Source organism: Lithobates pipiens, unplaced genomic scaffold (genome assembly GCF_037356315.1).
Source record: "Lithobates pipiens isolate NorthernLeopardFrog02 unplaced genomic scaffold, aLitPip1_a1.2 Scaffold_17, whole genome shotgun sequence".
Classification (NCBI taxonomy): Eukaryota; Metazoa; Chordata; class Amphibia; order Anura; family Ranidae; genus Lithobates; species Lithobates pipiens.
The window spans coordinates 16,166,132-16,191,515 of NW_027507755.1; the positions used below are offsets into that span (position 1 = coordinate 16,166,132).

The window sequence follows — 25,384 nt, forward strand, 5'->3', positions numbered from 1 at the left end:
CTGTCACACGAGGCAGATTCCGTGCTGAATCCATTCCGATGAGCGTGGGATCAGCTCATAGATCCCCGGAGTAGAGGGGGCGGATGATACATCCGTGCCCACTCAGTTAATGCAGAGTGGACATGAAAGCGGGTGTAGGGTGTAGCAGCTTTACAGAGGGAATCACACATACTGACTTTATAAACCAGACAATGTTTATTACCAGAGAGACGGTACTGCTATTAGTTTCACTCCAAGCATGGGGGCATAGATACACAGCACAGTCACTTCTGATGTAAGCAGTAGTTGTAATCGTCAGCACTATAGGCAATTTCTACTGACTGACACAGTATAAACCCAAGCACACAATGCGTATCTGTAGAGGCTGATATTCACACAAGTTACCCGGTAACCAGGGCTGGACTGGGATAAAAATTTGGCCCTGGACTTCATCCAGACCGGCCCACTTTAATTTTGCAAACAAGCACAAAAATAGTATATAAACTATATGCAATTGTGCAAAAAAACATAAGTAGCATAACATAAGGAGTCCTCACTAACCTCTTTTATTATTTCACTTATTCTTCTCTGCATTTTTCTCATCCTTCTCACATCACTGCATGAAGTTGAGGGCGAGCCGTGCAGCCATTACTTTGTCACTGAAACCGGCCCACTGAGCCATCGGCCCACCGGGAAACTCCCTGTAGTCCCGATGGCCAGTACATGCCTGCCGGTAACAGCGGTATTCCTTCAGCAGATGCATAGAGGCATCTTATACACTTGTCCCTCCCTCCCAGCGAGGACACCGGTTTTATAATCCGCGATGGAGAGTCTTTCATCTGACCAGGATTGCTGATACAGAACTGCATAGGAACCCTGAGCTATCCTTCACAGGTCAGAACACTCTCCCTACCTTCTTCTAACTCTCCCTCACAAGCGGGGGTCTCTGACTCTGTCTATACACACATTTGTTCTGTTCTGCACATGTGTGGGCTTTCCTATATAAGATATCCACCCAAAAATGGCCGACCAAATCTCCCGAGACTTGTTTGTCCTATCAAGACACCAGGCTTCTCCAAAATGGTGCTGGAGACAGTTATAGAGGCCAAACAGCTCTTAACATTTGTACACATAAACATATCAAATCGGCTGAAAAGTGAGTATATATACTTGCTAACCCATTTCCTCTTGCAGCCAGCTAGTGCCCTGCACTACAGCTGCCTACAAACATGGAAAGTAATCGCTCTGCTCCGCCTGTCCGTTTACACCCATCTACCCTATGATCCGATCCACCTAAATGGAATAGGAAAAATACCCCTGGGATTGTTTGTGCTATGCTTTGGACAGCTTGAAAGAGAGTGTAAAGCCCCATACTCACTATCAGATTTTCTGCTGATTTTTGTCTTCAGATTTACCAAAACCATGTAGTGCAAGGGCCTGCCTGATTGCATACAAATTTAAACTCCTAAGGTTTGACCTCATATTATATGGTTTTGGTAAATCTGAAGGACAAAATCAGCAGTGTGTATGGGGCTTAACTCTCAGCTTAGACACCTGCAGCCAGCAACCCTGCTGGGAAGCCATAGCCCAGCCTGAATAATGTGTCCGGGTTTCAGGCAGTCTGATTCCAAACCTGAACTGTCTGGGTGAATCCCAGACAGGTGGCAACCCTACCAGGAAGGGAGGGGAGATGAGTCATAAGAGGGCCAATGGAAGTGAACAGGCAGCAGCTTCAGCTGCCCACAGTTAAAATGGTTGCAGCCAGACTCAGTGGAGGGAGATTTCTGCAGCATATTTGGCAAGTACAGAATTGCAGTATATATAAAATAATATACAAAGTGGTTGGAGGGAAGCTTCAGAATTACAAATATGTTTTTATTACAAATTCTGTGAGCAGACTACAGTTCCGCTTTAAAAATACAGATTTTTATGCCCTTCTTGTTGTAGACACAACAGGAAATTGCAATCTGTACAATATCCTTTAGATATACAGTACCAACAGCTCTATAGTACAAGAGCCTGCCTGATTGAATTGAACATGTATGGTGATGTTTAGATGGCTGACAAGTGTCCCCATTGGAAGACTTCCTCTCTATTCCTTTTCTGGTGGCATTCTTAATCCCAGCGACAATATGCAGAATACAGAATACTTTATTAATACTTCATTAAAGTGATTGTAAACCCTTTAAAACCACTTTATACTACAGGCAAGCCTATAATAAGGCTTACCTGTAGCTACACTGGATACCTCCTAAACCTGCACAGTTTAGGAGATATCCCTGTATTTGCATGTGCCGTCATCATCAGCACATGCGCACTTAAGCAAACTGAAGCGACGACACGTGCCGTTCCTTCAGTTGCACTGCGCTGTTACTGGCGGCTCCCGCATGCATGTGCAGGAGTGACGTAATCGCGGCTCCGGCCAATCACAGTGCCGGAGCCACGGTACACAGGAGTAACCCCCTGGGGAGATGTCGGCCTCTAGATCGATGAACGAGGACCACTGCGGAGGCTTCGATATCAGGTAATTCATAATGAGCTAGTATGCTATTCATACTAGCTCATTATGCCTTTGTCTTGTAGTTTGTTTGTTTTGGAATTTTTTTAAACGGTTTACAACCACTTTAATATACCAGGGGTTCTAACCTCTCGCCATTCTATCCAAAACTTAAAAAGAAAAACTTTTCCCTTTAGTTATACTGAACACTTTTGATGCTTTGAAGTATATCGCTGTCCAAAGAGAACCATCACATTGCCGGACAATGATCCTACTTACTGTAAGACGCCCAAATGTACGTTTTTTTTTTATCAGCGCGTCCGCAGACACAGATTAGACGGAGCTTTCACGGCCTCTCGCGGTCGATACTTTTTAATATCATTTACTGTACATCAGCATCCATTAAAGCATTACAAAGCCTGAATCCTTTGCTTAAGAATAATGATGACTCTGTGTATGGAAACGAGGAGCCTAAAACTGAAAATAACTGCTAAAATACTATTAGTCAGAGATTTGGCTAAGGAACGATTACATGTGGGCAGAACAGCAGTTTTCGGAATAATTGTGTAGGCTGTGGACAGATTTTACAAAGCATAAAGGACTGAGCTGTGCCCTAATGAGCGCGCTCATTAACATTAATAACATAGTATATGCATGCTGCAGCATTGAGGATGCAAGGGGCCGTGCTGGGGATGGAGGGGCGTGCAGGAGACAAAAATAAAGGCGGCACGAAATAGTATTTTCTACAGCAAGCTGCAGCGTTATTTATTTCTGATGTGCTTTTTAAGGCATTGGTAATGGTGGAAATAAACTTGTTTTACAAAAAATCCTGACAGGTCAGCTTTGTATGACAGCTTAGACCCCGTGAGTCTCTTTTGGAAGAAATGTTTCCCCCTGCCTATCAGTTATTTATTTTTATTTTTTTTGCACACTGATGTCCTGTACACACAACCGGTTTTCCCGTGGGAATAAACTCTGAAGGTTTTTCCAATGGATTTCCGACAGGATTCCGCTGAAACTGTCTTGCGTAAACGCGGTCACACCCATAGGCTTGCGCACAAGGTGTGCTAGGTGTGCCTGGGCACACCCTAATCACGCTGTGCTATGCAGATTCCCCTTATTGCTTGGCTGCAGAGAAAGGGACTGGGAAATCTCTGTCCTCAGTCTCTCAAATTGAGGCTGTTCAGACCCTTGATATTTCATCAAAGTCCCCAAATGGGGCTCCTAATAAATTGTAATAAATTGTAAAAAAATATATAATAATACATTATTGTAAAAAATAATACAATTGTAAAAAAAAGTTATAGTAATAAAAAAATAAAAATAAACTACTGACACTAATCCCTGCCCTACTGACACCATCCACTGCTCTACTGCCATATATATATATATATATATATATATATATATATATATATATATATGTATATATGTATGTATATATATATATATATATATATATATATATATATATATATATAAAATGTGTGTTTAAGCTTTGGGGTGCACACTCTAATGCAATAGGCTACGCACACCTATGGTCACACCAAAGTCAAGAACGCAGTGACATACAGCACGTATGACGAGACTAGAAAAAGGAAGTTCAATAGCCAGTAGCCAATAGCTTCCGTCTCATATTTGCTTCAGAGCATGCGTCGTTTTTGGTCCGTCGGAACAGCATACAGACGAGCGGTTTTCCCGATAGGAATTGGTTCTGTCGGAAATATTTAGAACATGTTCTATTTCTAGGTCTGTCAGAATTTTTGACATAAAAAGTCCGATGGGGCATACACACGATCGGTAAAATACAATGAAAAGCTCCCGTCTGACTTTTTCTGTCGGACATTCCACTCGTGTGTACACGGCATTAGCCATGCATGCGCAGCTCAGCGCACATACCTGGCACGATTCTGTGCCAGCACAAAGTAACACTCATGCATGTGTCTGGAAGTTACGTCATCCCAGCCCAGCCCATAGCTGAAAGCTCTGAACCCAAGAGAAGACATAAGCATCACTGATGAGGGGGACCACGGGATAAGGGCATTCACAAGGTAAGCATGCCCTAATGTAGAGCTCTCACATTTTCTTGTTTAGTTTGACTGGCCCCCCATTCACACTTTTTTGTAGCTTGAAGCTGGAAAAACGCTGGAGGAGAAATAATTCTCTATGGAGATGGTTCACATCTCCACTCCAAAACGCCTGAAGCGCAAAAACGTTCTGGAGCTTTTTTTGTAGCTCAATTTGGGCAGATTTGGGCGTTTTTCTGCTTTTTACATTGGTGACTTTTTACCTGTACAAAATCGTGGCAAAATCGCCCGACTTTCTGCCTAAAAAGGATATGCTCAGGTGTGAATGTCTAAGGTTCTGTAAATCATAATTGCTTCTGGTTATGACTAATGCCTCATATACACGATCAGACTTTCCGAGAACAAAACCGTGTAATTTTGTTTGAAGGGTGTTGGCTCAAATTTGTCTTCACGCGGTTACACAAATGTTGGTCAACAATTACAAACATAGTGACATACTAGACGTACTACGTGGTTTTTCAGCTCTTTGGGCTCCTTCTGCTAATTTCGTGTTAGTAGAAGTTTGGTGAGTGTTGATTCACACCGTTCATTTCGTGCTCTTCAGTATGTTTCTGAACGGCCGTTCGTCAACCAGACATGTTGTGGAATCGGAGGAGATAACATGTTATTTATTATTGGCCTTGAAGCTATTGCTTTGACATTATTTTTTTGATTGAATAATGATTTGATTTGGTATATTTTCTATATTTTTGGATGCACAGAATACACTTTTTGGTTAAGCTCTATTGGCAGATAGCATGTCTAATTTTATTTTTTTTATTTTTTTAATGCACAATAAAAATATTATGGAGAATAATACTTGGCTATGTGTTTTACTTCAAATGACAGTTTGGGAGTCGGCAGTTACATTTTAAAAAATACAATGTAAAATTGACAAGGGACGCCAACATAGTTGTATCTTTGATCTTATAAACTACGGGATAATATTGTTGTGGTAACTTGCACAAAAAAACAAGCAAAAAAAAAAACATGATAATATTATTCTTGATATCACTAGAAAAAAAAGCCTTTGGAAATTAGTTTGCAATAACTCCATCAGTATCACCAGCAAAGCAGCTTCATTATTATCCCATTAAAGAAGAAGAGAATTGTGCGCTGCATTTGGAGATTTCATAATCTGCCACGTCACAAATGTTAATTCTCCATTACGAACGCTAGTTTACAAGACCGACCGCTTCTGCTTCCAAGCATGCGTGTTTGTACTTTGGACTTTTGTCTGACTGACTTGTGTACACACAATCGGAAAATCCCACAACAAACATTTGTCCGCAGAAAATTTGAGAGCATGCTAGTCAGCATTTTGTTGGCAAAAAAGTCAGACAACAAATGTCCGATGGAGCATACACACGGTCAGACTTACCGCCAACAACCTCACATCCAACATTTCCCGTCGGAAAATCCGATCATTTGTATGGGGCATAAGGCCTTATAGGCTGAAATGCGTCAACTGACTTAATCTGCATTTGTTCACGGTGGCTATTTAATAAAATGAAGACATTCTAAGAGCAACAACTGGAGTGCGGATTATTTTTCTACATAATTGCTTCTCCTTGCCTATTTTTTTGTGTAAACTGAGACGCACATGTGCAGCTAGTGTATATACCCAGTACCATTCTGTGCCAGGATGAAATAACCCCCGTTCTAATGCATAGGAGTTTTGTCATCCCAGTCAATAAAGATGATCAAAGACTCCAGGAAGAAGATGAATGCACTGGTGATGAGGGGGACCTTGGCTGTCGTATCGCCGGATAAGGGCATTCACAGTGCATTCATCTTCTTAATGAACAGTTCTGTTCAGCAGCCTTTCACATTGGGGGTTACTTACGAAACGAAAATCCACTTTGCACTGCAAGTGCATTTGGAAGTAAAGTCCCTGTAGATCCGAGGGGGACATGCAAGGAGTATATAAAACAGCATTTAAGCTTGCACATGATTGGATGATAAAATCAGCAGAGCTTCCCCTCATTTCAGATCTACCCCTTAGATTTACAGCGACTGGCAGGATAGCCTAACGGGCAAGCAGACCACATTAGGCTGTGTTCCTCTCCTACAGGGAAAAAAACTGGAAGCTGTGTCTCAGAGTATTTATACAGACTCATAGCATCCCAGGGATTGGCCAGGGCTGTATAGTCATGCTGCCCATTTGCCTTGCTACACACCTATGTTCTAGAGAAATCCACAGTTCTCCACAAAACAGAGAGAGCAATCAAACCTGCAGCAGGTGAAACATTGAACAGACTAGAATAATCAACACAGCTGTACTGATTACAGTGAGCAACACTTAATTTACCTAAAAACAAAACAGCAGCCCCACTGGATACAGTGAGCCAGAACTAAATTTACTCAATCCTAGCACTGTTCCAGGAGGGTGCTACACTTCTTTTCATGGTGGTAAGTGGAGAAAGGGTCCATTGCATTGGTGATCAGAAATGACCCCTTACATTGCATGTCAGTAGGAAATGGGGTACTTAATTAGGCTAGCTGTTGTAGGTGGGATATCAATTTGTCACTCAACAATGAACCTCTAGCACATTCTGGAGCAGCTATTCTCAACCAGAGTTCAGTGGAACCCTTGGGTTCCTCCAGAATTTGCTAGATGCTCCTTGAGCTGTGATTGATTGACTTCCCAGCTGATGATCCCTGCGTAGGTTCCAGGACCCTCGCCACCTAGCAGAGCCATGGGAATGACACCAATGATCTTTATAGCTGTCTGTACGGTTGGCATTCTGACCACCACCGTTAGGGAGGCTTTCTTCCCAATGACCACCCAATGTAAGGTGCATACTTTCCACCAATTAATTAATTTGACCAGGGGTTGACTGAGACTTGAATTTTTTTTTCAAAGATTTCTTTGGGGTAAAAAGGTTGAGGAAAGGTTGCTCTGGAGGAACCCTAGGGTTCCACAGAACCCTAGCTGAGAAAGCCTGTCCAAAATTATTGAAAAGAGGAAGAATTATGCCGCGTACACACAAGCGGACTTTCCGTCGGAAAAATCTTGGATAGTTTTTCCGACAGAATTCCGCTCAAGCTTGGCTTGCATACACACGGTCACACAAAAGTTCTCACAACACTACCACAAGATAAGAAAATGAAGTCCAATGCTTCAGAGCATGTGCCGAATTGTTTCGGAGCATGCGTAGGAGTTTCGCACGTCAGAATTGGTACAGGCAATTGTAATTTCCGATTGTAACTTTTTCCGACTAAAAATTTGAGAACCAGCTCTCAATCTTTTGCTGGCGGGAATTCCGCCAGCAAAAGTCCAATGGAGCATACACACAGTCTGAAATTTCCAACCAAAAGCTCACATCGGACTTTTGCTGGCGGAATTTCCTATCATGTGTACGGGGCATTAGTTGGGCATCGCCAGTAGCCTGGGATCAATGAGGTGAGTAGTGGTGTGAGATCTACAAAACAGTAAGCTCCTAAAAAGTGTTGTCACCTTCCTTATGCCCTAACACTTTATAACACAATGGGATTTAGTTGGCTTTAAACAATATCATTGGATATGTATTCTCATTCATGCAAAAGTAATTTTAGAATTTTCACCTTCACTTGCAATGTTTAAGTCCTTGATGCTGTATATAAAGATTGTTAAATAACAGAGCTTTTCAGTTACCTTTCCAACAAGTAGCATGCTGCAAGCCAATTTAGCAAAATCCATAATTAATGTCACGTTGATAGGATCAAAGGCATCAATTTGAGACAGCTAGCTATGTGTTTCAGAGTAACATCTCTTCCAGAAAGTGGTTTACAGGCACATTCATAGTTTAAACTGAGACTAAAGCTTTGTTCAACAAAGTTTAGTTTGATGTATTGCAAGGATTTTAAGAAAATTGCTCTAAGTATATCTGGAACAGACCATAGTCGTGCAGATGCTCAATTTCTTTATTATGCCAAATGGGGGTTCTATATTTAGTATGAACGTATGCCGCTGCTGTATGAAATATAATACCACAGCTTTTCTTTTGATGTTAGCCCTCTTTGCAATTATTTAATTCAAGATTAAAGAGACCCTGTCACTAACTCCAAAAATTGCACGTAAAAGCACTGAAAAATCAAGTATGTTAAATGTTTTTAATTTCTATAAATTCATTTCTATTCACTTGCTCTGTGTTTTTTAATCTTGCTAGAAAAAGTACTACTCCTTAAAGAACCAGTTCTCTGACAGTGCCCCTTCTCTGACGTCATAGCCCTCTAATTGATCTCTGTGTTGGCCAAGCTCCTCTTTTCCCTTCCCTCAGCTCCCTTCATAACCTTTTAAGAGGAGGAAAAGTGAATTCCATAGGGCAGTTTTTCCTTAACATTTTAGCCTAGAGGAACTTTTCAGGTCGCAGGGAACTGCCACCAAATTATATCTTCAGCTTATGGTATATTAGCAAGATCAGTAAATTGAAACATATAACCCCACTCCATGCTAAATAGTGAGTAATAAAGCCAAACACAACTAATGTATAAAAAAAACTTCTGTAATAAAAAAAAACTCAATTATAATATATATAATGCTACCCCTTAGTCAATATCTAACAAAACGAACCAGAAAAGAATAAATAATAAAACCAAAAATTAAAAAAAAAATTATAGAAATTAAAAAAAAATAGTAAATTAATTTCTCTCTATTTTTTTAACTATGGTGCCCAAATTAGGTCAAGTTGTTTGGGCAGTTTTTGTTCATATGCGTTCGTTTTTCGTTTTGGCTGGGCTTCTCCTTATGGGTCACAGGAGTGCAATTAATTTTGCACTCCTGTGACCCGTTTTCAGCAGAGAGCGCTCTGAAGTCCGTTGTCTGCTGACGTCACCAAGATCAGTTCAGGCACCACGTTATCCTGACTTCAGAAGTCTGCATCCGCCAGGTGCCTGTACTGATGGCCATCTCAGCATGTCAGAAACTATGAATCAGACAGAAGTATGGTTAAATCACACTCGTTTAATAATAATAAAAAAAGGTAAACACAGTAAACGTCAGCAAAACATAGCCAGAGTTTAGGAACAGGAACGGATAGTCAGACAAGCCAAAACGTCAGGGAGCCAGAGATGAGCGTAGTAGAACAGCAAGCAGGATCAAGAGACAGAAAGAACGCCAGCCAAGCAAGTCTTTAACAGGAACACAGGAGAGCCTCTCTAGAGATGTGAGCACGGCGAAGACAAAGGTCATCTGGACTGGACGGCTTAAGTAGGCAGGACTGACGAACAGGATATCATCAACAGGTGAGTCACCGTGGAGAGATAGGAGCTGGCAATTAGTCGACAGCTGAGTGGCCAGCTTTGAGAAGGAAGGGCTGAGCCCAGCCCTGACACAGCCTCTCAGCGAGCCGCTGAGATGGCCGCTCTCCGCCCCTCCACAGCTCAGCGCTCCAGTGAGCGTGGAGGAGCAGAGCAGGAAAGCTGCTGATTGACAGTCAGCAGCTCTCCTCTCGGGGAGCCGTGAAAACCTTGCCATCAGACTGATGCTGCATCCATCTAGTTAAGTATGATTATAGGAAAAAACCAAACCCATACTTCTCCTTTAACCACTTGACGACCGATGCATGCCGATATATGTCGGCATAATGGCAGCTATGGGCAAATGAGCGTACCTGTACATCCCCTTTAAGAGCCGGGGATTACAGGCACAAATGCGTGCGTGCCACATACCGTGTGACCATGCCCCGCAGACTCGATGTCCGCCGGTCTCCCAGTGATCGTGTCATGGAGCCTCAGAACGGGGAAGTGCCTCTGTAAACAAGGCATTTCCCCGTTCTGGCTGTCATGACAGAGATCACCGCTCCCTGTCATTGGGAGCGGTGATCGCTGTCATGTGACTTGAAGCCCACCCTACCCACAGTTAGAATCACTCCCTAGGACACACTTAACCCCTTCATCACCCCCCAGTGGTTAACCCCATTCACTGCCAGTGTCAATTACACAGTAATCAGTGCTTTTTTATAGCACTGATCGCTGTATAAATGACAATGGTCTCAAATAGTGTCAAAGGTGTCTGATGTGTCCGCCATAATGTCGCAGTCCCGAAAAACAACGCAGATCGCCACCATTACTAATATAAAAAAAAATTGTAGAAGCTATAACTTTTGCGCAAACCAATCAATATACGCATATTGCAATTTTTTTTACCAAAAATATGTAGAAGAATACGTATCGGCCTAAACTGAGGAAAAAATTTATATATTTTTGGGGGATATTTATTAGAGCAAAAAGTAAAAAATATTGCTTTTTTTAAAAAAATTGTCGCTCTTTTTTTGTTTATAGCGCAAAAAATAAAAACCGCAGAGGTGATCAAATACCACCAAAAGAAAGCTCTATTTGTGGGAAAAAGAGGACATCAATTTTGTTTGGGTGCAACGTCGCACGACCACGCAATTGTTAGTTAAAGCGACGCAGTGACGAATCGCAAAAAGTGCTCTGGTCAGGAAGGGGGTAAAAACTTCCGGGGCTGAAGCGGTTAACAGGTCCTTTCACACTCAAGCTGTTAGACTGGATCTAACAAAACAATTTTTCAAACCTCACATAATACAGGGCCCATTATAAAAAGGAGATAGGTGCCCACAGACTAGATTCTCGGGGCGTAGCTAGCCACTGTAATCAGGGCCCAGCAGGAAGTCAATTCAAGTTGCCCTGGATGCCGAAGTTGGTCCAACGCCATATTAGGTAAGGATTTTGTTCTTTTACCATACTTCTTTCCCTAACTTTGTCCAATCCCTGTATATGTTCAAACACGTATATAGACACTCTGTAGGGCATGTTACATGCTCCTTACCATTCACCATTAAGGATGATGCTTAGCTCTAATGGGGAACCTCAGCCTCTGGGGTTAATTACTTGTTTAGGTCTAGGGGATATAGAAAAGAAGATTTACTTACCCAATCCTCCGCGCCTCTGCACTGCTAGACCGGTCCCCAAAGCTCCCATGCTTCGGAGGTCTAAAGTCCTGATGTCCTCAAAACCAATGCAAGGTCCATTGGATGTGATGATGGCAAGGGAAAGTCTTCCACTAGAGCATGGGGGAGTGCCAAACAAGCAGCCAACCCTTGTCGTGAGGGCACAGCCCCATTGCAAGGGATTGTTTTAATGTTTCCCAGAACTGGGCAGTAAGAATACTATTGAAGGCATTTTGTTATGTGCAAAAAGAGAAAAAAAAACGCAGTCGATTCTGCCAGAAATTTTGTAAAGCAGCCATGACATTTAAGGACAGGCAAGCTGCAATATATTACATTTTTTTCCTTGGGTTTGGATGTCCATTACGTGAAGTTGAAGACCTGGGGCAGTGCAACTAAAAATCAGAAGTGTAAATAAGGTATAGCAACAAGCTTCAGACTTGTATTCCGTACGAACAATAAATCACCCAACAAACATTTGCTCCAATGTGCTTTACTAAGCGGAGCGATGTACACAGAAATCCAACACTAAGCAAACCTCAGGAGGTTCTAATCCTCCAACTCTCACAGGTGATTACAGTAATACAACAGCAATCACAGTGCAGCGCTCAGCCTTTCCACGGCAAACATAACTAGTTCAGCGCGAGGTCACCAGTTCCACCATATAGCAAAAATACATCTACGACTAACACTTGAGGTATACTTGTGAACGAAGGCTAAATCCAGACTTTACTGGGCCCGTGGGATTGCAACAACCAACCCTTTTCTGGTCTCCAGTGGCAGATCTAAACCAGATAAGGTCAGAATTTCTGAATCACAACACACATCACCTAGTACTGCCAAATAATACTTTGCATATTCCTATACATACCCTATAAAGAGTGAGTGTTGGATGTTGCACTCTATATATACAGTACCCTGAGATGCTGGGAATCAGCATTATGTTGAAATGCAAAGAAGCCAATAGGAAAGGTTTAAGAATGAGTGCTACAGAAGCTCCTTTTAACTATTCAGAACTTGATAAGCCTCAATATTTTCTTATTTTTACCCCAAGAAATAAAAAAAATAAAAAAGAGACAGTAAAAAAAAAGTGACGCAAAAATTTAAGCACTTGAACTCCGGAAGGTTTTTACTCCCTTCATGACCAGGCTATTTTTTGCTATTTAGCACTGCGCTACTAAAACTGGCTATTGCACGGTCATGGAACACTGTACCCAAAGTAAATGTACAGTATCTCACAAAAGTGAGTACACCCCTCACATTTTTGTAAATATTTTATTATATCTTTTCATGTGACAACACTGAAGAAATGACACTTTGCTACAATGTAAAGTAGTGAGTGTACAGCTTGTATAACAGTTGTATAAAAATAATTGTATAATTATTTTTTTATATTTAGTAATGGCGGTGATCTGCGATTTTTATCGTGACTGTGACATTATTGCGGACACATCGGACACTTTTGACACCATTTTGGGACCATTGTCATTTATACAGCAATCAGTGCTATAAAAATGCACTGATTACTGTGTAAATGGCACTGGCAGATAAGGGGTTAAACACTAAGGGGCGATCGGGGGGGGGGGGCGGGGGTGTTAAGTGTGTCCTAGGGAGTGAGCTACCACTAACATGACAGCGATCACTGCTCCCGATGACAGGGAACAGTAGATCCCTGTCATGTCACAAGGAAGAAAAGAGAAATGCCTTGTTTACAAAGGCATCTCCCCATTCTGCCTCAGGATCGCGGGCCCCTGGCAGACATCGAGTCCGTGGGATCCGCGGGCACAGTCACGGAGTACACGGCGGGCGCGCGCCCGCAATGCCGCAATTTAAAGGGGATGTACCTGTACGCCCATTTGCCCGGTCATGCCATTGCGCCGACGTACATCATTCTTTGCTGTTCGGCATGTGGTTAGATAAAGTCCTACACATCGTAACAAAACTATGCACAATATTTCTAAAACATAAAGGATATTGCCATTCCAGAAAAAAATAAATCTTTTTCAATGTAATTTGGTGTTTCTAATTTATCAATAACATTTTGTGGGGTTAAATCAGCCATTGTATCCATCTGTTTGAAGTTATAACAGCTAGTTATCTATCCACTACAAAATGACCTGACATTGTGGATTATAAATTGCCACTTACTACTTAACGGATGTGACACTGAAGAAATGACACTTTGCTACAATGTAAAGTAGTGAGTGTACAGCTTGTATAACAGTGTAAATTTGCTGTCCCCTCAAAATCACTCAACACACAGCCATTAATGTCTAAACCGCTGGTAACAAACGTGAGTACACCCCTAAGTGAAAATGTCCAAACTGGGCCCAAATGATCAATATTTTACGTGGCCACAATTTTTTTTTTCCAGTACTGCCTTAACCTAATTGGGCATGGAGTTCACCAGAGCTTTCCAGGTTGCCATTGGAGTCCTCTTGCACTCCTCCATGATGACATCACGGCTCTTTCACCTTCCGTTTGTGGAAGTCCCACAGATGCTCAATAGGGTTTAGGTCTGGAGACATGCTTGACCAGTCCATCACCTTTACCCTCATCTTCTTTAGCAAGGCAGTGGTCGTCTTGGAGGTGTGTTTGGGGTCGTTATCATGTTGGAATACTGCCCTGTGGCCCAGTCTCTGAAGGTAGGGGATCATGCTCTGCTTCAGTATGTCACAGTACATGTTGGCATTCATGGTTCCCTCAATGAACTGTAGCTCCCCAGTGTCGGCAGCACTCATGCAGTCCCAGACCATGACACTCCCATCACCATGGTTGACTGTAGGCAAGAAACAGTTGTCTTTGTACTCCTCACCTGGTTGCTGCCACACACGCCTGACACCATCTGAACCAAATTTATTTATCTTGGTCTCATCAGACCACAGGACATGGTTCAAGGAATCCATGTCCTTAGTCTGCTTGTCTTCAGCAAACTGTTTGCGGGCTTTCTTGTGCATCATCTTTAGAAGAGGCTTTCTTCTGGGATGAGAGCCATGCAGACCAATTTGATGCAGTGTGCGGTGTATGGTCTGAGAACTGACAGGCTGACCCCCCACCCCTTCAACCTCTGCAGCAATGCTGACAGCACTCATACATCTATTTCCCAAAGACAACCTCTGGATATGACGCTGAGCATGTGCATTCAACTTCTTTGGTCGACCATGGCAAGGCCTGTTCTGAGTGGAACCTGTCCTGTTAAACCGCTGTATGGTCTTGTCCACCATGCTGCAGCTCAGTTTCAGGGTCTTGGCAATTTTCTTATAGCCTAGGCCATCTTAATGTAGAGCAACAATTAGAACAATAGAGCAGACTTCTTTGCCATGAGATGCCATGTTCAACTTCCAGTGACCAGTACCTGCTCCCCATTCACACCGGAGACCTTGTAACACCAACGAGTCACATGACACCGGGGAGGAAAAATGGGCTAATTGGGCTCAATTTGGACACTTATGGGTGTACTCACATTTGTTGCCAGTGGTTTAGACATTAATGGTGTGTTGAGTTATTTTGAGGGGACACCACATTTACACTGTTATACAAGCTGTACACTCACTACTTTACATTGTAGCAAAGTGTCATTTCTTCAGTGTTGTCACATGAAAAGATATAATAAAATATTTACAAAAGTGTGAGGGGTGTACTCACTTTTGTAAGATACTGTATATCATTTTTTCATTACAAGTAGAGCTTTCTTTTGTTGGTATTTGATCACCACTGGGTTTGTTGTTTTTTATTTTATAAGCAAAAAAAAAGACAATGTTTTGAAACAAAAACCCCCAATATTTTCCAATTTCTGTTCTAAATCATATCCAATAAAAAAAAAATCTAATTTCTTCATAAATTTAAAAAATCCCAATAAGTGCATATTGATTGGTTTGTGTAAAAGTTATAGCATCTACAAACTATGGTGTATGTAATAGAATTTATGTAGCTATAGATACTTTACAGTAATGGCGGTGATCAGCAACCTATAGTCCGACTGTGATAGAGTGGCGGGAAATTTGGCACTAACAGAGGCTGGCTGGAAGGATCACTAACTGACACTGACATCACTTGTGACACTAAGGCCCCATTCACACTTGTGGGACTTGTAATGCGACTTTGGACCCCCCATGTATACCAGGCCCTTAAGGTATGGTATGGATTTTAAGGGGAACCCCACACCAAAATGTAAAAGAAAAATGGCGTGGCCTGCCCCCCAAAAATCCATGGCAGACCCTTATCCGAGCATGCAGCCAAGCAGGTCAGGAAAGGGGGTGAAACAAACGAGTGCCTTCTGCCCTGAACCATACCAGACTCCATGCCCTCAACATGGGGGGGGGGTGGTTTTGGGCTGTGGGTTCCACCCCCTCCTCCCCCAAAGCACCTTATTCCCATATTAATGGGGAAAGTGCCTCTTCACCACAACCCTGGCCCGGTGGTTGTGGGGGGTCTGTGGACAGGGGGTTTATTGGAATCTGGAAAGCCCCCTTTGTGAATGAGTATGGGGTACTTAGTACCCGCCCACTGCTTAACAACTAATGCAAATATGACCAATGCAAGCTCAAATTGTTATTAAAATTTGGAATTTGTTAGAAAATAAAGAAACCAAACAAAACTAAATTCAGTTTTCCATTTTGCACATTTCTAATGGTCTTGTAGAGCACAAACAAAATGATCACGTTGGTCAAAGCCAAAGTTGTAACTAAGTCACACTCATCCAAAGTTGCATTGAAATCGCATCAGTTTGTAGTCGCAATGGAAATCACACGATTTTTAAGTCGCACAAGTCTGAATGGACTATAATAGTGATCAACCCCTGTGTGTCCAATAACAGCACAGATCTGTGGTGGGAGCGAGCATGTGTACCCCAAACCCAGAAGAAGGCAGATGATGTACATGTACTGTACCCGCCACTCACTGGCAGTATATTTACTGTGAGTGGCAGCAGGTGGTTAAACTTGAACTCTAGGAAAAGCACCATTGCAGTGCACACACCCATCTATCCCTAACACTGCAATGCAAAGCAAAATGCTCATTAAGTCTAAGCTGTAATCCTTACCATATTTTTTGCTCCAGCAAGCTTCCTCAATGCCGTTCCCCTAAAGAAAGGGGTCTAACTGGAACAAAGCCTCTTCAGGGACACTTCAACTATATACACTCCTCTTCCTCCAGCACTTGCTTGCAGAAACACCCAGCTGGAACACTGTTTAGGGCATCTGCCAAGGCACTCAGCCAGATCCAGCAAAAGCCCTTTGCAGGCAGGGACCACGAGCCCCTTTGATGTGTAGAAAAATTCCCAGTGTCCAACTACTGGACATGTGCATGACGAAAAAATGTGTTTCGTTTCGTTTACATTCGTTAATCTAGTTATTTTGAGATGGTACTCTAATCATTTTCAATGGAATTCGATGTAAAATCTGATTTGAATTTCAATTTGAATTTCGGAAATTCTGACAAATTTCTCTTTGTTATTCGGAGCATTCGGTAAACTTTATTATACGGTAATTCGGATATATCCGAAACTCAGAATAACGAAAAATAGTTTGAATATTTATTCAGAACGAAATGAACCATACATGTCTACCAGCTACATTCCTCCTGTGGCTACTGATCCCAGACTGACTCTCCAGCCATCCTAGACTGCCAATCACCAGTCCTCCCAGGCTGTCTCTCAGTCCTCCCAGACTGCTCACTCTCCAGCCACCCATCTGTCTTCTCCCTGGAGATCTCACAGGCGTGCTTGCTGGCTCCTGATGTCCTCACTCTTGCTCCTGTGCCTCTGGACAGGACTCCCCCATGGGTTTTCAGAGGATCCATCCAGCACCCGAGCCCCAGGCCTAAGGTAACCCCCCCCCCCCACCCCGCAGACTAGGGAACTCCCTCAAGGGCCACCAACAGCCTCCTCAGAACTCCATCTCCAGCTTCCTCCTGGTCTCCACTCTGCCTCTGCTGAGCTGACTCAAAGTATTTAAGAGGTGCCCACCCCCTGCCAGCCCATTTGGCTAGGGACTGGTTGGGCCCGCATCAGTACCCCAGGCAGCTCCTCCTAACCTCCCTCCCATTCTTCTGGAAACTTCTCCAAGGCTCCAGCAAGTAGGGGTAGGTACCAGAGGTGCTGCCTGATGAGTCACCCAGCCTCCCTGAGTCATTCAATCCTGACCCAGATTCATACGCAGGCTTGACTGCCAGTTAAGTCATGCAATTTACCTACATTTACAAAAAAAAAATGATGTACAATATAGCACACGACACTAGAGGGTGCTACACAACAAAAAGGGAAAACACAGATAAAATAACACCAAAGGCCCACTGAGATTTTTGCACTGCAACCCGTATAATGCAGGTAAACACATCTGGCCAACTCTGGTGTGCTGCAATGTAATTTATTGTAATTGGCACCCCAACACCCTGTAGAGTTACAGTCAACAAACACCGCAGTGCGCCACAATGCCACCACAGCGTTATGATAACGCTGCATAGTAAATTATACCTTGAGGGAAACTAAGTGATTCTGCTTTTGGCAAGTTTCAACAAAAGAGCAAAAATAATTTTTTTTATCCCTCCTCATCATGAGCAAATTATTTGTACCGCTTTTTTTGGGGGGAATTGTAAATAAAATAAAAAAATGTAGATGGAAAAAAATAAACCAAAGTACTAATGTACAGTGTATTTGAACCAATTGATGTATTTATGTTTTTCTTGTTAATGCACTTTATTATATGACAATTATTGCATGGAAGAATAAGAAAATAACTCCACGCTAATTAAATAAAATTAGCAGTAATGTTTCACAGCTGCAGCAAGCCGCCAACACCTGTTTGTGGCTGCGAGACGTGTGCTGTGCGGTCCATTCAAGGGAGCTAATGGGTTTAAACTCGCTGACCCCAAATCCCAATCTAATCTAATGTATAAGGAGTTCCCGTGAGAGATTAAATTGAAGGGGATTGCCTGCTGGGAAATAGCTCAAGTGTACGTATTTTTTTTTTTTTATACCTAATTTTTTTTCCTTTTAAAGTCACAATTCCATAAAAAGAAAAAGAAGGAAATTACAAATATCTTATCGATTTATAAATCCAACATCCAATAGAAAAAAATATGAAAAAGCCCCCTCAGAGTATTTGTTAAATGCCATAAAAATGTTTGCAATTTTTTGAAAAGGCAGGAAGAAGAAGGTATATCCATATAAATGATGGATCTGCTCGGTTCACGAACCAAAAAAAAAAAAAGATCACCAATAATTTTATGCCACTTGCAGGATTGCATTGCAAAGCCCCATTACGTTTTTATCTACATTTCTAATTAGACCTAAAGAAATAGAGAAAAAAAAAAAGAGAAGAGAAATGAAGAAAAAAGAGAAAAAATAAAAAAGTGTACGTTTTTAAAGAAAGACTCTAGTCAAAAATGAAAAATTGACATTTAAGAAGATTCGGTGGCAATGTACAGTGTCTCTATGTTTTATGTCGGCATCGATCATGTGCACCGAGGTCTGAAAATCGCTTTGATCGCTGGTCGGCTCCGACTTGGGTAATTCTAGTATTTGCCACCATTGGTGAGATTTATTTACATACATTTGTTTAGTTAAATTTGTTTAGTTAATTTCATTCATTTTCGGAAATTAGTTTTGTTTCTTGGGGTTTTAATCGATTTGTTATTTACATAAATGCTTTTAGTTAAATAAATTTTCGGAATTCCTTTTGTTTTTCAACTGAATTTCCGAAAATTCAAATTCAAATTCCATTCAGAATCTGTTTGAAATCGAATTTATTCTATTCAAAATTCGAATTTCAGAAGATGGTTATATTCTTTATTTTTTATTCTATTATAGTCTATTGTTTTGACTATTCTGTTCTTTTCTATTATTTCATTTTCTATTCTATTCTTTTGTATTCTATTCCTTTCTTTTCTGTCAAATTCAAATTTATTCTGTTCGAAATTCGAATTCTGGAAGATTGTTATATTCTTTCTATTTTATTCTATTCTAGTCTATTGTTTTTTTTTTCTATTCTATTATTTTATTTTCTATTCTATTGTAATATATTCTTTTCTATGGTGTTCAAATTTATTCTATTTGAAATGTAAATTTCAGAAGAAGAATATATTCTTTCTATTTTATTCTATTATAGTCTATTGTTTTTACTATTCTATTATTTTCTGTTATTTCATTTTCTATTTCATTCTTTTGTATTCTATTCCTTTCTTTTCTATTCAAATTTAAATGCATTCTATTCAAAATTCTAATTTCAGAAGATGGTTATATTCTTTCTTTTATATTCTATTGTTTTTTTCTATTCTATTATTTAATTTTTTATTCTATTGGAATATATTATTTTCTATGTTGTTCAAATTTATTCTATTTGAAATTTGAATTTCGGAAGAAGGTTATATTCTGTCTATTTTATTCTATTCTATTTTTTTTCTATTCTATTCTTTTCTATTTTTTCATTTTCAATTCTATTCTATTCTAATCTATTATTTTCTATTCTATTCTAATTAAAATGTATTCTATTCAAAATTCGAATTTCAGAAGAAGGCTGTATTCTTTCTTTTTTATTCTATTATAGTCTATTGTTTTTACTATTCTATTCTTTTCTGTTATTTCATTTTCTATTCTATTCTTTTGTATTCTATTCCTTTCTTTTCTATTCAAATTCAAATTTATTGTATTCGAAATTCGAATTCTGGAAGATGGTTATATTCTTTCTATTTTATTCTATTCTAGTCTATTGTTTTTTTTCTATTCTATTATTTTATGTTCTATTCTATTGTAATATTTTCTTTTCTATGATGTTCAAATGTATTCTATTTTAAATTTGAATTTCGCAAGAAGGTTATAGTCTGTCTATTTTATTCTATTCAATTTTTTTTCTATTATATTCTTTTCTATTTTTTCATTTTCAATTCTATTCCTTTCTATTCTATTCTAATCTATTATTTATTTTCTATTCTATTCTATTCTAATTCAAATTTATTCTTTTCAAAATTTGAATTTCAGAAGAAGGTTATATTCTTTCTATGTTATTCTAGTCTATTGCTTTTTTATATTCTATTCTTTTCTATTATTCTATTCTATTCTATTATTATTTTTTTCCAAATAACATTTTATTCAATATTTTGCAATACTCTTAATGCAAATAAAAGGAGGATCAGGAGGATACAGGTTACAACAGGTTTAAACCAGGGTAAACAATCTTGTCTGTAGCCATTAAGTTCTTCACTGATCACAGTCTATTACAGGGGTAGGGAACCTCGGCTCTCCAGCTGTTTTAAAACTACAAATCCCATCATGCCCCTGCCTCTAGTAGTCATGCCTGTGATTGTTAGGGTATTGCAATGTCTCATGGGACTTGTAGTTTCAAAACAGCTGGAGAGTCAAGGTTCCCTACCCCTGGTCTACTCTATTATTTTATTTTCTATTCTATTCTAATCTACTCTTTTCTTTTCTATTTGAATTCAAATGTATTCTATTTGAAATTAGAATTTCGGAAGAAGTTATATTCTTTCTATTCTATTTTCTATTATTTCTTTTTCTATTCTATTCTATTCTTTTCTATTCACATTTGCATTTATTCTAATCTAAATTTTGGAAGAAGGTATATTCTTTCTATTTTAGTCTATTCTATTCAAAAATCAATATTCAAAAACGCCAATTTTGTCGTTTTGAATACTTTGAAGTACAGAGAAGGGGTTTGGGGTCTTTTAGACCCCATATCTCTACAAAAAGATTAGCATTACTGTCACAAGGGATGTTTCCATTTTTGCATAAACAAGAAGAAAGTGTAGCACCCTCCACATTAGGTAGGTGCTAGATTAGATTATTGATAAGTGTAGGGAAATTTAGGTAGGCCCAGCTAGGCCTGTTTGTTTTGATTTCTGTGAACTGGGAGTGGTTCAGAGTTAGCAGCTGGTGACTCACAGGCAACGTCACTGAGACCTCCCTCTTCCTTCTAGAGGATTCTAGAAGGAGAGGAGGAGAGGAGGAGCTGGAGTGCCTGGAGTGTGTTTCCAAACTCATTATATACTGCTGGAGTGAAAAATCTAATGTTACTATTTATGGTATTGCGGTATGAACATGCCCTACAGACCAGTGTTAATTTTGAAGTCAAATTTCAATTTTGTTTTAGTCTTAGTCTTTTGACTAAAAGTCTTTTGACCATTTTAGTTGTATTTTAGTCATCTCAGTTGTTTTAGTTTTAGTCATATTTTAGTCGACTAAAATAATATTCTTTTAGTCGACAAAATTAACACTGAGCTGGTCACCTTGGCTTAATTGGTTCCAAAGGTCTTTCCATATCGGCACATAAAATGTCCTCTCCTTCTTTTTTTATATTCTTCAACCCATAGGCGTTCATTATATTATGCGATCACATGTCTGATTTTTATGTTTCTCGTGCATATACGTTTCTTGCAATGTCGATGTTCGACAACCATATTTACATATCTTTTTTTTTCCATTCTTGTTTTCTGTAATTTGACAAATTCTATAAAAACATTGAAAGTAAAAAGGTTCTCTAAGGGCCCATTCATTCTTAAGTGTTGTGGCAACATGCACTTGAACACACACTTGAACACTTAATGTGGAGTTTCACTGGTTGTTGAGTTTATTAAAAGGCAGCAGCTACAAAAAGTGTAGCTGCAGATTTTTGAAGAAACAGCCACTCGCATGTCCCACGGTCCATCGATGCGGCTGCCCGAAGCCTCAATTCTCCCCCTCCCCCCCTCTTCGCGGTGCCAACATTGTAAGTGTGGGGAGTCCGGCTGTGACAGTTTGCGGCTTCGCAGCCGGGCGCGCACTGCGCATGCACAAGGCGCACTGCGCATGCGCGTGTCTCACTGCCCTCTGTCAATGGCTAGGCCATCTTCTGGGACCTGTGACGTGTCCCAGAAGATTACCAAGAGGGGGGAGCCACCTAGGGGGAGAGGAGGAGTCACCTAGGTGGCCAGAAGTCGGAAGGAGGAAGTGGGACAGGAAGTCTCACTCCAAACCAGGTACCCAGCACCCCCCCCCCCCCCCAAAAAAAAGACATTCCAATTGTCAGGGGGTGAGGAGTACATAAAGCGGAAGTGCCACTATTGGGTGGAACTCCGCTTTAAATATGTGGTGTGCTGTGGTTCCTTGTGAATGGCACCTCAATGCGTTTTACAGTAGGGTGCAATGCACAACGTGCCACAACATACATACTGTGCATTGTAGTGTGCTGCATTTTGAAAAAAAAAAAAGGGTTTTTCTTCCATTGTGGGGCATTGGGCAAAGCATGTATGAGAAATGAAAGCATGTTCACACATGCCATAACACACATTAACGCAAAATAGATACATAGAAGAGTGACAGCAGAAAAAGACCATTGTTGTCCATTGATTGTTTTCCCAGGACTAATTGTGGGTTGTTGCTATAGAAAAGTTACCCCTCAAAATATGATGCCAGTATACATGTTTCGGTCAGTCCTGGCCTAAGGATTGGCCAAAATCCATCAGCAGGGGTAACTTTATGCTGTTTATGTGTCAATAAATCCTGTATGGATTCCGAAATAGAGTTTTGGTGTTGTGAATGAATGAATGAATGAATGAATGAAATACTTGTATAGCGCACAATGCGAACTGAATCGCCTCTAGGAGGCCATCTTCATAATATTGGCAATGTCAAGTGAGCTACAATTAACCAGTAAACATGCAGAATTGTATCAGACAAGTGGGCAAGCGTATGCCCTTTGCAGAGACCCCCAGATCCTGCCTTATCTCAAACGGATCATTGCAATTGGCCGGGAAAAATAATCAGATTCAACTAACATCTTTAAAGAGGTCTACAAGTGCCAATATCTTGGCCCTGATAATTCTGTTACCATGCTGCGTTCCCAGCGCCAATGTATTAATTTTCAGTTATGGCGGGAGACTGTGTCAAATGATTAAACACTCCAGTGGTTCCAGGGTTGTTTGGCAAAGTCATACGCAGATACACGCTTAATGGCCTGGGTTTTTTATTTTTTTGCTCTTCACATGGCAGAAAACTCGCATTTATAGACTTTTTGTTTTGTGTTCAGCATGCTTTGAGGCCACAGAGAGGAGGCTGGGGGATTTAATAAGCTTGCTATTATAAAAATGTTTGGCAGATAAGAACATCAATCATGGGTTGGCGAGCACGGGGATTTATCATGTTATTTATCTCCGCAGTGACGGCTGGGCAGACAGGTACGATGTGACAGACGGTTATCAGCGCGAGGCTGCCGGAGGAATAACCATCAAGCTGCAGTCTCCTGACGTGAAATGGTTTGACGAATATTACCTGCAGCTCAAGCCGGAGACCAACCTGCGCAACCCCTGGTTTCAGGAGTTTTGGCAAAACAAGTTCAAGTGTCGATTAAAGGGATTTTCGCAGGACAACCAGATCTACAATAAGACCTGTAGCAGTAAGTAAAATTACATGGACTTTATTGTAAGTGGCTGTTCTGCAGTCGGTTTTACTTAAAGAGGGCCCATCTTGTTTAACCGCTCGCCTACCTGGCACTTTTACCTCCTTCCTGCCCAGGCCAATTTTCAGCTTTCAGCCCTGTCACACTTCAATGACAATTGCGCGATCATGCAACACTGTACCCAAAGTTTTTTTATAATTTTTTTGAGACAGATAGAGCTTTCTTTTGGTGGTATTTAAGCACCACTGGGTTTTTATTCTTTTGTGCTAAAAAAAAAAGAAAAAAGAAAAAATATATATTTTTCTTTGTTTCTGTTATAACATTTTGTAAATAAGTAATTTTTATTCTTCACTGATGAGCGCTGATGATGCTGCATTGATGGGCACTGATGAGGTGGCACTGAAGGGCACCGATGAGTAGTCACTAATATGGAGCACTGATGGGCACTGATATGCAGCACTGATAGGCGGCATGTATGGGCACTAATAGGTGGCACGGGTAAGTGGCACTGATTGGCAGTACTGATGGGCGGCACTGATGAGCCGGTATGCTATCATATAGAGTCCCCCATCGGATCATATAGAGTCCCCCATCGGATAGTGTCCGCTGTGTATGCGCAGTACACAGCACACACAGATTCCGAAAATAGCCAAAGATGAACGGCGCCTGCGCCGTGAGTCCAGGTTCTAGCCCCACCATCCAAGTGGACACAGAGTTGGAATTTAAAAGAGCCGAGCGCAGCAAGGCCGAGCCCGAAGTGTGGCGAGGGAAGCGTGGCGAGCGAAGCGAGCCCGCGAGGGCCCCTCTAATATCGCCAGCCCTATGTCCACTTGGATGGTGGGGCTACCACCTCGACTCACGGCGCAGGTGCCGTTCATCTTCAGAGATTTTCCGAAGTTTCCTCTGCTCCGTGCTGGGCATGCACAGTACGGGGCGGACAGTATCTGATGCCAGGACACTATATGGCAGAACACCGGCACTGAAAGGCATAACTGATTGGCATCAATTATGGGCACTGGTTGGCATTGCTGATGAGCGCTACTTGGCAGAGCTGAAGGGCACTGATTGGCATCACTGTTTGTCACTTACTGGCATCACTGCTGGGCACTGTTGGGGCTGCACTGATAATCAGGGCACTGATGATCAGTGCCCTGATTATCTGTGCAAATCTCCCCTGTGATGAAATGCTGCCGATTGGTTCCCCTCTCCTTTCACGCTGTCAGTGTGAGGGAAGGAATGCCGATAACAGGCATTTCCTTGTTTACATGATATCAGCTGTGAATAGACACAGCTGATCACATGGGTAAAGAGCCCTGTCGTTGGCTCTTACCGAGATCGATGATGCACTGTGTCCGAGGGACACAGCGCACCTCCGATTGCCGCACTGTGGGCATGCAAGCGCGGCGAGAGTGGGACAATGTCATATGATGTTGTTCCAGAATGAGAGAGCCATCTTGCGCCCATCAGATTACAATACTGTACGATGGGTGTGAGGTGGTTAAAAAGTTTATCGTCATCATTGTTATGCGTTTTGATGCATGACAGATCACATATACAGATACTGCA

At 41.2% G+C, this 25,384-nt stretch overlaps 1 protein-coding gene across 8 annotated transcripts in view; it reads left to right on the forward strand.

Moving 5' to 3' along the window:
- The window catches only part of GRM5 (glutamate metabotropic receptor 5), a 517,392-nt gene that overhangs the window by 393,157 nt on the left and 98,851 nt on the right, over positions 1 to 25,384 (forward strand). For all 8 annotated transcript variants that reach the window (XM_077485011.1, XM_077485017.1, XM_077485010.1 and 5 more), the window contains exon 4: positions 23,580 to 23,815. In XM_077485011.1, coding sequence (XP_077341137.1) covers positions 23,580 to 23,815 — 236 coding nt within the window. The remainder of the gene's footprint in view (positions 1 to 23,579; positions 23,816 to 25,384) is intronic.